The sequence below is a fragment of the Belonocnema kinseyi genome, chromosome 3 (assembly GCF_010883055.1).
Source record: "Belonocnema kinseyi isolate 2016_QV_RU_SX_M_011 chromosome 3, B_treatae_v1, whole genome shotgun sequence".
NCBI classification, from domain to species: domain Eukaryota; kingdom Metazoa; phylum Arthropoda; class Insecta; order Hymenoptera; family Cynipidae; genus Belonocnema; species Belonocnema kinseyi.
The window spans coordinates 121,552,893-121,566,422 of NC_046659.1; the positions used below are offsets into that span (position 1 = coordinate 121,552,893).

The 13,530-nt window shown below is 24.6% G+C and overlaps 1 protein-coding gene across 1 annotated transcript in view; it reads left to right on the forward strand.

Moving 5' to 3' along the window:
* Window positions 1–13,530, forward strand: part of LOC117170011 (unconventional myosin-XVIIIa) — a 399,533-nt gene that overhangs the window by 207,649 nt on the left and 178,354 nt on the right. Inside the window, exons 8-10 of the mRNA XM_033356525.1 lie at window positions 216–949; window positions 6,848–7,030; window positions 10,319–10,578. Coding sequence (XP_033212416.1) covers window positions 216–949; window positions 6,848–7,030; window positions 10,319–10,578 — 1,177 coding nt within the window. The remainder of the gene's footprint in view (window positions 1–215; window positions 950–6,847; window positions 7,031–10,318; window positions 10,579–13,530) is intronic.

Genomic DNA, 13,530 nt, shown 5'->3' on the forward strand with positions numbered 1-13,530 from the left:
AAAATTTCGGGTAAATTTAAAAGATTTCCTAAAGATTTAATCATTTCACAAATATGATCAAGTATTTTATATATTTTGCAAATATTTCGGATAGATTAAAAAAATTTCACAAAGACTTTTATTATAAAAAAGCAAGAAAAAATGGAAAGATATCCAGAGTTTCAATCGTTTTCCAACCCTTTTCAAAAATGAAATTCTTCTTTCCCCATTTGCAGATTCTCACAATCGAGAAGCTCAACGCCCTCTTCACAGTTCTCGAGGCGTTTGGCAACAGTCGAACCCACATGAACTCAAACGCTACCAGATTCACCCAGATCTTCAGCCTCGACTTTGATCAGTCGGGACAAGTAGCCTCTGCCTCGCTACAAGTCCTGCTCCTCGAAAAGTCGAGAATTGGCCGACGAGGAAATGGCGATCCGACTTTTCACGCTGTTTACCGGCTTCTTGCTGGGGCGGAAGGCGCTCTGCGAAAGGAGCTCAACTTGACGAATTTGGTGGCGGAAAATAATCCCTTCATCACGCCTCTTCAGAAGCATGAGGACAAGCAACGAGCGATGGTGGAATTCAATCGTATCATCGCTGCCCTGAAAATTCTGGGGGTTTCCGAGGCCGACGAGAGGGCCATTTGGCTCGTTCTGGCCGGGATTTATCATCTGAGCTGTGCAGGCGCTGTCAAGGCTGGCACCAGTTCTCAAAGTCGCTGGCAGTTTGCGAGAGTTGAGTGTGCCGAGAGAGCGGCCACCTTGCTGGGGACTTCGGTGGAAGAGCTGAGCAGAGTTGTCTTTTCTTGTAGTGGTGGAGGAGGCACTCCAAACACTCCTAGGCCTAATTTAAGAACCCCCAGTCCCACAGATCAAAGCAAAGATGTGACGGGACTCGATGCTCTCGAGGGACTTCTTGTTGGGCTTTATTCTGAAGTGTTTCACTGCGTCGCTGCTTTGATCAACAAGTAAGTTTCGAGTCCAGAAGTGGCGGACATTGGACACGGAATATTCAAAACGAAATCAAACAAAACTGAGCCAGAAATGTTTGCAAATGAATTTCAAAGAGACTCACGAAGCCAAATTTGTTTAAACAAATAGTTTGAACAATTATTGCTAAATTTGCAATATATTGCAAAAAATCAGGCAAAATAACATAAAATTTAAAGACATTTGTTTACATACAATGAGATTTAATAATAGTTATTATTTAAAAATACAATTTGTTGCAAATAAAGAATTAATCTAGAAAAAATCATTTGTTCCAACAATGTTTTTTTACAAAACATATGTTGTATTTGTATTATTATTCATTTTCTTATAGACGTTAAAAACTTAAATTTTGCTAAAAAATTAAAATTAGCAATCATTTAGTTAAACAAATTGTTGAAACAACTTTATTTCGTAAAACTAATGGCAAATTTAAAATCAGCTATACCTAAAGTTTTTGAATTCCCGATAATATGACAGAATTTAGGAGAGTTTAAAAGAATTTAAGAGAATTTATGATTTTTAACAATATTTTTATTGTTCAGGTTATATCAGCGGTTGAATATACATTATTTTCTAGCTCAGACATATTCAGGAATTACAGTGTTTCATATAATTGAAAATTTTCAAAAGTATTAATTTATTTTAAACAAAAAAAAAGTGTTTTCTACTCTAAAAGATACCTCTTTAACAAAATACTGGAATTTTCAACAAAATAATTGAATTTTTAACACAATAGTTGAATATTCAACCTAAAAAGACAAATTGTCAATAAAAAAGTCTCATAGTTTATATTTATACAACAAAAGAAAAGAATTTTTAAACAAAAAGACGAATTTCCAACAAATGAAGATTTTTCTCTCAATAAATAAATAAAATTTTATCTATATTATTGAACCTTCAAACTAAAAGACAAATATTCTTTACGAAAATGCAATTTTTAAATAAAAAATTAATTCTACACGAAACTGATGCATTTTTACGTAAAAAAAGGAAATTTCAAATTAAAAAATAATTTTTTACAAACAAAAAAAACACGAATTTGTTACTAAAAAATATGAATCTTAAAAATGGAGAAGTTCCATTTTCTGTTAAAAAATTAATTCTAAACAACAAAAAAGAAATATTTTCCACTAAACAGGTATATTTTCTACCCGACATAAGCCTTCAAAAAAAAAATCACAATGTAGCTTAATTCTGACCCAAGTAGTTGAATTTTCAATTAAAAATGAATTATTTATAACAAGATAATTAAACTTTTGACCAACGAGATAACTTTTCAACTTAAAATGTAAATCTTTTTAAAAAAAAGTGATTTATTAACAAAGCGATTCAACTAAGCGTTTTAAACAAATTAGTTAAATTATCAAGCAAAGAAGAACAAATTTGAACCAAAACGTTGTATTTTTTCATACAAAAAATAAAATTTTGTCTATAACAGATGAAGTTTAAAGTCAAAAAGATCAATTTTCCAAAAAATAGTTGAATATTCTGTTGAAAAAGATTTTAGTAGAGTTTTCACGATCAAATTATAAAATTTTTTAACAACAAATAATTTTCTACCCAAAAAATTCAATTTTTAATCCAAAAAGACGAAATTTTAACCAAAAAGGATGACTTTTTAACAAAATTGTTGAATTCATCTAGCAAATAGTTGCGTTTTTATAAAAAAATATGAAATTTATCTCAAAGCAAAAGAATTTTTTATTGCAACAAAAGTTGAGTTTTCAGCCAAAAAAGATTTCAGTTAACTCAGTAACATCAAAAATTGAATTTTTGTAAAAGAAAAAGTGTATAAGGAAAAAATAGTATAATAACTTAATTTCTAACGAAACAGTTGCATTCTTATCAAAAAAAGATTTTATTTCTCCAAAGGAAGGTAAACTTTAAAATAAAAAAGACAAACTTTAATAAAAAGAGTTGAATTTTCATCCGAAAAGTTCACGAAAAAGTTCAATTTTCTATTAATTAAAATAAATTCTCATTCTAGTTACCGTTCCCAAAGTAATATAACCGGCTCAGAACTCTAGCTAAGCCTCAAACTCCTTAAATTCTATATAGTTTATCTAGTTCATGAGCCGAAATCTTACATTCACGAAAGGGTTACACAATTAAGTTTTTAAAAAATTTGATTTCGCCATATTTTGTTTTAAAACAATGGTTAAACAAATTATTTTTGAAATTTTCGCTTCTTGAGTCTCTTTGTAATTGAATTACAAATAATTCTGGCTGGATTTTGCTTGACTTGGTTAAAATTTGTGACCTGTAGGTGGTTTTGAACGAAATTATTGCTATATTCAAAATCTGCGGCGGGCCTTTTTTTTGTAGGTGGAGGCAGGAGAATAAATTATAAGTGCAAGTATAAGAATCATATTGTCAAAGATTTTACAAATATTTCCATGAGTCCTCTAGGATTTCACAGTTTTTCAATATATTTCGCAACGATTTCGGATAGATTTAAAAGATTTTACAAAGACTTTAATTATTTCCCAAAGATATCGAATATTTCACAAAGATCTTAAATACTTCGCAAAGATTTTGTATGGATTAAAAATCTTTTATAGAGACATCAATGATTTCTCAGAATTTTCACAAATATTACCAAATATTTGAAAAATATTTCTTAAAGATTTCAGAAAGATTTCACAATGCTTAGAATGATTTCCCAAAGGTTACAAAAATACCGCTGGACCGGGAAAATCTGTTCAAGTTCGAGTTTAACACTTTTTAAAATAATTAGTTGAATTGATATTTTTTTCAATTATGATATCATTCAGTTTACAATGGGTTATTCAAACTGTAAATAAAAATAAATGAATAAATAATTTTTTAAATGGATTTAAGAATTTCCAGATAGTTACTGTTTCAATTCGAAAGTCTTTGTTATTAAAAAAAATGAAAAGATGCGATTGAAACTTCATAAACTATTTGCAACTTAAAAATAACTTAATAGTAATATATTCGAAATTAAAGACTTTTATTAAATTAAAAATATGGTTTCAGTCTAAATGATTCACTTTTTCACCCATTTAATTTGAAATTTTTTAAATAAGAAAAAGAATAATTATTTAATATTTAGTCAAATATTTAAAAGCAAACAATTTGAAACTTAATATTTCATAAGTATTTCCAAAGTTTTCAAAACATATCAATGATTTTTTAAAGATTTCACAAAGACTTTAATTATTTCACACAGATTAAAAAGATTTCAATGATTTATGAAAGATTTTACAAAGATTTAAATAATTTTACAAATAAAATATTTTAAATATTTTTTTGCAAAGATTGGACAAAACTGCAATGATTTCCAAATTTAAAAGATTTTCGGATAGATTTCAAGAATTCCGATGATTTCCTAATGATTTAAAAAAGATTTAAATAATTTTACAAATATTATCAAATATTCTAAATATTTTGCAAAGATTTCACAATGACCTTTATTATTTAACAAAGATTCGAAAAGCGTTTAAACTTTTAACGTTAAAATTTGTATTGTTCTATTTAAAAAATGTTTGATTTGCAAACGAAATGTTTCAATTTTTATGTAGAAATAATAATTAATCATTTATTATTTGTAGAAAGAAATTTGAGTAATTTTAAGAGATATTTAGAAGTTTTAAAAAGCTTCAAAATTAATTTAAAACTTAACATAATGTCAACAAAATTTAAACGAAGTTTGTGAAATTTTTTTTTTAGAATTTCTAAAAATATTTAAAAATGAATAGAATTTTTTCCACAATTTAAAAAAAATCCTGCACATTTTTTTAAAATCCTTCAAATCTTCCATGGTCTTTTTTGGTAATTCTGGAAATCTCTTATAATCTTTTCAAGTATTCTGTTAAAATAATTTACGCAAAATGAAAAATCATTTTCAACGATTTCCTAAAGATTTCACGAAGATTTAAGTATTTCCGATAAATTAAAAAGATTTCACAAAATTTTCAAAGATTTTAAAAAGATATCAGAAAGATTTTAAAGGTTTCGTTTTTAAAAATATTTTATACAGATTTCAATGATTTCCTAAAGATTTCGGATAGATTTAAAAGATTTCACAAAGATTTTAATCGTTTCATAATTTTTATAAAATATTTGAAATATATCGCAAAGATTTCGGATTGATTACAAATAATTCACGGACTTCAATGATTTTTCAAACATTTCAATAATTTCACAAATATTTCCAAATTATTTTGAAATTTTAAGAAGATTCAAAATTAATTTAAATTTTAATATGATCTCAAGTAACTTAAACGAAGTATGTGGACATTTTTTCAGTATTTCTAAAAATATTAAAAAAGGAATAGAATTTTTTCCACAATTTTTAGAAAATCCTGAAAAATTTTTTTTTCAATCCTTAACATCTTCCAGGGTATTTTTTGATAATTCTGGAAATCTCTTATAATATTTTTACGTATTCTGTTAAAATAATTTTGTAAAATGAAAAATCCTTGTGAATAATTTCCTAAAAATTTCAAAAAGATTTCAAAGATTTAGCAAAAATTATAATCATTTAAAAAATATTATCAAATGTTTGTGAAATATTTGAAATATTTCGCACAGATTTCCAAATATTTCACAAAGATTGAAAGGATTTCCCAAAGATTTCACAAAGATTTTAAAGTTTAACGTTTTAAAAAATATTTTATACAGATTTAAATGATTTCCTAAAGATTTCAAATATTTCATAAAGATTTTGGATATATTTAATAGATTCTACAAAGATTTTAATTGTTTGAAAAATTTGATAAAATCTTTGAAATATTTCACAAAGATTTCGTACTGATTAAAAAGCTTTCATAGACTTCGATGATTTTTCAAAGATTTCAATAAATTCACAGATATTTCCAAATTATTTTGAAATTTTTAAAAGATTCCAAATTAATTTAAAACTCAATATGATGTCAACTGATTTAAACGAAGTTTGTGAAATTTTTTGTTTAGAATTTCTAAAAATATTTTTAAATTAATAGAGTTTTTTTCACAATTTTTAGAAAATCCTGAATTTTTTTTTAATCCTCAAAATCTTTCAGGGTCTTTTTTGTTAATTCTGGAAATCTCTTATATTCTTTTTAAGTATTCTTTTAAAATAATTTAGCAAAATGAAAAATCCTTTTTAATAATTTCTTAAAGATCTCACAAATATTTCGCATAGATTTAAAAGATTTCACAAAGATTTTCAAAAGATTTTTTTCATTAAAAATATTATTAAATATTTATAAAATATTTCACGAAGATTGCAAGGATTTCCCAAAGATATCACAAAGATTTTAAAGTTTACGTGTTTAGAAATATTTTTTACAGATTTCAATGATTTCCTAAAGATTTCAAATATTTAATTTTTCGCACAATTGTTAGAAAATCCTGCAAATTTTTTTTTAAATCCTTAAAATCTTCCATGATCTTTTTTTGATAATTCTAGCAATCTCTTATAATATTTTTAAGTATTATGTTAAAATAATGTTGCAAAATGAAAAATCATTTTCCATGATTTCCTAAAGATTTCACAAAAATTTCAATGATTTTTCAAAGATTTTAATCATTTAAAAAATATTATCAAATATTTATAAAATATTTTAAATATTTCGCAAAGATTTTCAAATATTTCACTAAAGAGTTCAAATATTTCATAAAGATTTCGGATATATTTAAAAGATTTCACAAAGATTTTAATCGTTTCAAAAATTGGATAAAATCTTTGAAATATTTCGCAAAGATTTCAATAATTTCACAAATATTTCAAAATATTTCATAAATATTAAATATATTCGACAAATATTTCAATGAATTCCCAAAGATTTCGTAAGCTGAACTAAATTAATTTAATTAAAGATAAGTTTTAAATCTGTATTTACAAAATGTATTTTCTGCTTTTACAGGTCGATATCATCTCCAGTTCACACAGTGGCTTCTCTTCTGCTTTGTGATGCCCCAGGATTTCAAAATCCAGCATCGTGTGGTCGACAAACTGGAGCGACTTTCGAAGATTTGTGTCATAATTATCTGCAGGAACGTTTGCAGCTTCTTTTCCATCATACGACTTTAGTTGCTCCCAAAGATAGGTAGAATTTCCTTTTAAAAAGTTTTTATTAACCCTTGTGTGCACATCGAATTTTAAAAGAATAATCTATAAAAACTCCGTCAACAAATTTGGACAATTTTTGAGACCATTAAAATTACAAAAAAAAAAAAACACTTTTTAATGATTCAATTTGAAACGCTTTTAATCCATAACATTTCAAGTGAAAATATTGAATTTTTAACAAAATAGTAGATGACTTTTTAAGAAAATAGTTGAATTTCAAATCTGGAAAGAATTTTCAATCACATTTTTCAACCAAAAAGTTGTATTATTAAGCAAAAAAGCTGACGAATTTTCTAACATTAAAAAAAAATTTACAGCAAAAGAGTTACATTTTCAAAAAATAAAACTTGATATTCAAGCAAGTAGTCAAATTTTCTAAAAAAATATTTGCAATCTCAACTACAGAGATGAATTTTCAATAGAAGAGTTGAATTTATAAAAAAAAAAAACAGATTTTGCAGACACATCTTTGAACATTAAAGTTGTATTTTAACTCAAAAAACAGGAAATTTTCTACCGGAAGAAATGAAGTTGAATTTTCAAGCCAAAAGGATGTATATTTAAAAAAAAATTTCTTTAAAACTAAGTAATCACACTTTCTACCAAAATAGTTAAATTTTAAACAAAATAAATAAACTTTTAACTAAATAATTGAATTTTTATACCGAAGAGGTGAATTTTGAACAAAAGAGTTAAAAATGCCAACAAAAAAGTTAATTTTCTACCCAAAGGTATGAATTTTCAACTAAAATTATGAGTCTGTAACCAAAAAACTGAATTTTTAAGAAATTAGTTAAACTTTCAAACCAAGTAGTTAAAATTTCCATCCGAAAAAACGAATTTTTCAAAAAATATCTGAACCTTCTACAGAAATTTTTTTATCAAAAGAGATAAACTTAAAATCCAAAAACAATACTTTTCAACAAAAGTGTTTGCTCTTCAAACCATAGCTACTAGTAGAACTTTCTATTAAATTAGTTAAATTATTAATCAAGTAAATGAATTTTCAACCAAAGTAGATGAGTTCTAAATTAAATTTATAATAGCCAATATTGTTTTTTATTCCTATCAAAATAGTTGAAATTTCTACCATGATAAATTGAGAGTTTTTTTACCAAAAGTGGTAACTTTTGAAACTAAAAAGCCGAAAATTTTAACCAAGACAGAAGAAAAATGTTCACGAAATTGTTGAATTTTTAAGTGAAAAAGTTAAATTTTCGAACTGAAAATATGATTTTTCAACAAAAAAGTTTTTTTACAACTAAATATTTAAATTTTACACCAAAATAGATAAATTCTGAACGAAAAATATAATAGTTAATAATATTATTTCAACCAAAACAAATTTTAATTTGGAATTAATAACAGTTGAATTTAACCAAGAAAGAAATTTTTGTTCACTAATATGTTCAACTATTAGGGACAACTAAAAAATACCAAAAAATCAATAACAAAATTATAGAATTGGAAAATATCCGAAATATAAAATTCACGCATTGGAAAATTTCCAAATAATAATTTTAATAATAATGTTTTCTTATAAATTATATTCATTTATTAAAATGCAGTTATAAAATATTTGTATAGAAACATATTTTTGATGTTTAAAGTTTCTAAAATTATTGTTATTTTAAATTTAAGTAATATCTAATTTTAAAATCTTTAAAAATTAAAAATAATTTTTGTTTAAATAATTGATTATTAATGATTATTAATAAATAAATAATAGGTATAGAAGAATTTCAATAATTTCACAAATATTTGAAATATTTCGCCCATATTTAAAGAATTTCATGAGTATTATCAAATATTTCAAAAACATTTCGCATATTTCAAAAAGAGTTCAATGATTTTGCAAAGATTCCGACAATTTCAAAAATATTCATACAAAATTATATATAATAGTTGATGTCATTTCAACCAAAACAGATTTTACTTTGGAATCAATCACAGTTGAATTCAACCAAAAATGATGAATTTTCAACAGATTAGCTCAAAAAATGATAAATTTTGAAACTAAAAAGGCGAATTTTGAACCATGAAAGTCATTTTTTTTCTCATTTATATGTTCAATTTTTAGGAACGACTAAAAAATTCCGAAAAATAACATTCTTGACACTGTAAAATTGTCGAATTATACGAAAATTTCCCAATTCGGTAATATTATAAACCGCACCGAAATTTTATTCTTCAGGAATTTTCCAATTCGGGAATTTTAATATCCGGAAATTTTATTTTTCAGGATTTTTCAAATGTTCCAATTTTTAAGCCAAAAAGACGAATTTTCGAGAAATCAGTTGCATTTTCAAACCGAAAACATGTATTTTAAACAAAACAAAAAACTATCCAATTTGGATGGATACCCGGATATTCACGCAAGATTTGAAATAAATATCCTGTAACCCTCAAAGTGCATACATGGTAAAAATCACGGTAAAGTGCATCGTGGGTGTTATATACCCCAGCGTATTCAATCATGTATTGTTTAACCCCTATTGAATATTTCGTCACAATAAAATTATCCGATATAGTTTAAGGTATTTTTCATAAAGTAGAGTTGATTTTATAGCCATTTATTTATTTTAAGTTTGTTAAAAAAAACTATTGAAGAAAGTGAAAAAATTGGTTTTTTACGTAAAAATTCATAACTCATGCAATTTTAATTATTTTAACCTGAAAATTTATGACTATACTTTTGAAATAGTGTAGTTTCATAAAACAATATATTGCAATATGGGTCCTTTCAAAAAATATATTTATTCGCACAGTTGAAAAGTCAATTTTATGATAAAATGATGAATCAGATCTTTCGCTTTTAAATCGATTTATTATTATAAAAGTTGAGGAGCTTTGACTAGTAACACTTTAAAAATACTAAAACAATTATCGAAAAAAAGAATTATTTCACCTAATGTGATATACTTACATTAGAAAGTAAACAAAGATCAATAAAATTTCAAAAAAAAATTTTCTCTAAAATTACTTTTTTAAGCAGTGAGTACACACTGGGTGTTACGACCCCACGATTTTTTTACCTCCACTTTCAGCAGCTGCTGCTAGTAGACTGACGCTTAACGCAGTAATAAACGACTTAACTTACAGTTAATGTCTCAAACTAAAACGAGATGGCGACACTTACTCAATTTTTTCGAATTAAGTATGATTTATAAGAGTTAGAAAATTGCTTGGGGTATCCGTCACCCATAATGCACTTTAAGGGTTGAATGATTTGCATTGTATTTGAGAATTTTCTTTTAATTTTTAGATACGTACAAGAGGGCATTGATGTTGATTATGAAGATGATTGCGATGATCATCTTGGTTCTCCTCAAGGTCTGGTCTCTTTATTAGACCGGGGATCTTCCCAAAGTGCAACTATGCTCAGAACAAGCCAAAGCGATTTGAGCAGTAGTAGGCAGATGGAAAGAAAGGGAATTTTGTGGCTTTTGGACGAGGAAACTGTTTGTCCTGGAGGCAGCGACGAAGCCTTCCTGGATCGATTGTTCTCTCATTATGGCGATAGAGGTGATTGCGATAATCGATCTTTCATCTATAATTATTTTATTGACGAATTTTCAAGAAATCTCCTTTATAATATTCTTTAACGTGATTTGCAATTTAAAATCACTAGCCTCATTAATCAGGGGGGAAATAATTTTGAATTCAAAATAAAAGTTTTAAATAATTATTTGTTAAAGCTTTTCAGTAAATTCGAGCCTAAATTGAATTTTAGAAAAGTTTTATCGGATTGTTCCTAAGGGTTATATAAATTTAATATTCCTAAGATTCTTGAGAAAATGCTAGATAATTTTAAAGACAATTTTGTTATTTTACATGATTTTAGAAAAATTGAAGAAATTGTTAAGGCGTTTAAAAGATATTTAGGATGTTTAGAAGTTTACAAGAAATTAACAAATATTCGAAAATTTTTCAAAGTTTTACAATATTTTCAATCGCTCAAAAAATTCCTTAATATATTTTTAACTCAGTCGAAATATTTCTAAAATTGTTAATAATCTTTTAAACTTAAAAAAAATTGGCTTCAAATTTTTCAGATTTTTTTTTCGACATTACAAAATAATTTTCTTACAAAAATTCTTATTACAAAATGGTTTTTTCATTGTTTAGATTCGGGAATTTTAAAATTCGGTAATATTTAAACTGCCAGGAGTTTCATTAATGCGGCATTTTCCAATTTCAGAATTTTAAATTGTGGGCAATTTTATGCTTTCGGCATTTTTCTATTCCGAATATTTTCTTTTTGTTTGGAATTTGCACTTCTCCCATTTTTAGAAATCTTTTTAAATGTTTTTAACTTTACTTTCAAAATTATTAAAAAAAAATTAAACATAATTTAAAATTTTCCCAGGACTATTAGGAAAATTGATTTATTATCTCGAAATCTTTTAGGGTCCTTAAAAGTCTAAAAATTTACTTTAAAAAATTCAATATTTTTATTTTTTATTTTGGTGAAATCTTTCAAAAATTTAAATTATTTCTAAACCTCTTAATATTTGTTGAGAGAATTCGAATTTTTTTAATACAAATTTTTAAAAGTTCTGCAAAAAAAAGTATCTCTTGAAATCTTTGAGATTCTTTATTATCAATTTTGATAATATTTTGAAATGTTAAGAACAAATTTTTAATATCCGCTAAAAATATATTTTTCCAAAGTTTCCACAAAAATCCACATTTTGTTAAAAAATTTTTGAAATCTTTAAATTTAAAATAATTTTCGATTTTGTCGTAACTTCTAAATAGATTTTAAAATTCCTAAAGTTTGTTAAAATACTGCAAATTTGAAGAAGTTGCTTCGAAATTTTGCAGATTCTTTTTCTTCATTTATTGAAATATTTTAAGGTGGTTTAAAATCTTTTTAAATATTCTCTTTACATTTATTTTTATTAATATCAAAATAATAAAAAGATTTCCGTGGAATCTAACAAATTTTGAAAAATATATTTTTTAAACCTTTCAAACTCTTTAAAAAGTTTATAAATTTTTTCTTCGTCATCTTTAAAAATCTATAGCTGGTTTTAAATTTATTAAAATCTTTTTAACTTTTAAATTTAAAATTTAAAATTTTCTCAAGAATCATAAGAAAAATTCGTTATTCTCTACAATAGACAAATTTTTTCGATAATTTTTTTGTCTTAAAAGATTGCTAATTTTTTTCTTCAAACTTTGTATTTTCTGTTTTGAAATTTTAGGAAATCATCATAAATCTGTTGTAATCTTTTAAAATTATTTTTGCAATTGTTGTAAAACTTCTAATTATCTTTCTAAATAATTTCAATTTTTCGTAATTTTTTCAATTCTGTATAACTAAAAAATTTGCTCTAAATCTTTTTTAATCTTCTCTTAAAAATAATTTCAAAAAATAAATCATTTAAAATGTTCTCAAGAATCTCAAGAAAAATTATTATTAAAAATTATTATTAGTTGAAAATTGCCAAATTTTGCTTTCAGATTTTGAAATTTTCATTTTAAATATCCCAAAATTTACATTTTGCTTAAATTATGAAAGAATGAATGTTTTATGAATTAAAATTTAAGGTTTTCAATTATTCACGGAATTTGTTTAAGCTTTTAAAATTAAGCCTTTTTATTTTTGAATCCTTTCAATATGAAATTTGTTTTTTCTTTCTTTTTTCAATAACCTTTCGTGTCAAAAATCAGGTCTCTGGAAAAAAGTTTTCTATGATTTTAAGAATTGAAATGATATTTTCATTCATGTCTTATGAAAGAAAAACATAACTTTTAATGAAAAAAGTGTAAAAATTACGAAAAATAATTATTTTTACAATAGTTTCGGTAATTTATTTTTTCTGTCACTTTTTACCAATGTTTTCAAAATGGGTGAATTAAAAACAAAATCAAGTAATAAGAAGCCATGTTAATAAATTAAAAATGATAATAAATAATGCATAGTAAATACGTGAATGTTTTTTGTAAGTTCAATTTTATTTTTATTATAAGCAATGTTTTTGTTATTTAAAAGGAGCTCATCAGTGATATTGTTTTTATTCTAAAACCATATAAAAAAATTTATAGATCTTATTCTTGACACGACAATTCTTGTGAAATTTAATTTTACAACTGGAATTTTTGAAATTTTTGAGGTATGCAGTTTTTACAGTTATAAAACGAAATAAAGCATAATTATTTATAATTAGTTTTATTAAATTGTACGCACTTTTTTGAAAACAGCGAAATCCATGGAATTGGAAACAAATTAAAAATTTTTTTAAGATCATCAAATACATTAAAATTATTTTTGATTTCTTTAAGGCTCACAATTAAATAAAAAACAAGATTTACAAATTCAATTCGATGCAAAACAATATTTTTACCAATGAAATTAATTTTATTTTAAACATATTCAGGAAAAATTGTTTTTTTTTATATATCAAAATATTTTCGTTGGAGGGGAAATATCTTAATTATATTTTTATCTAAAATTATAAATTAATAAAA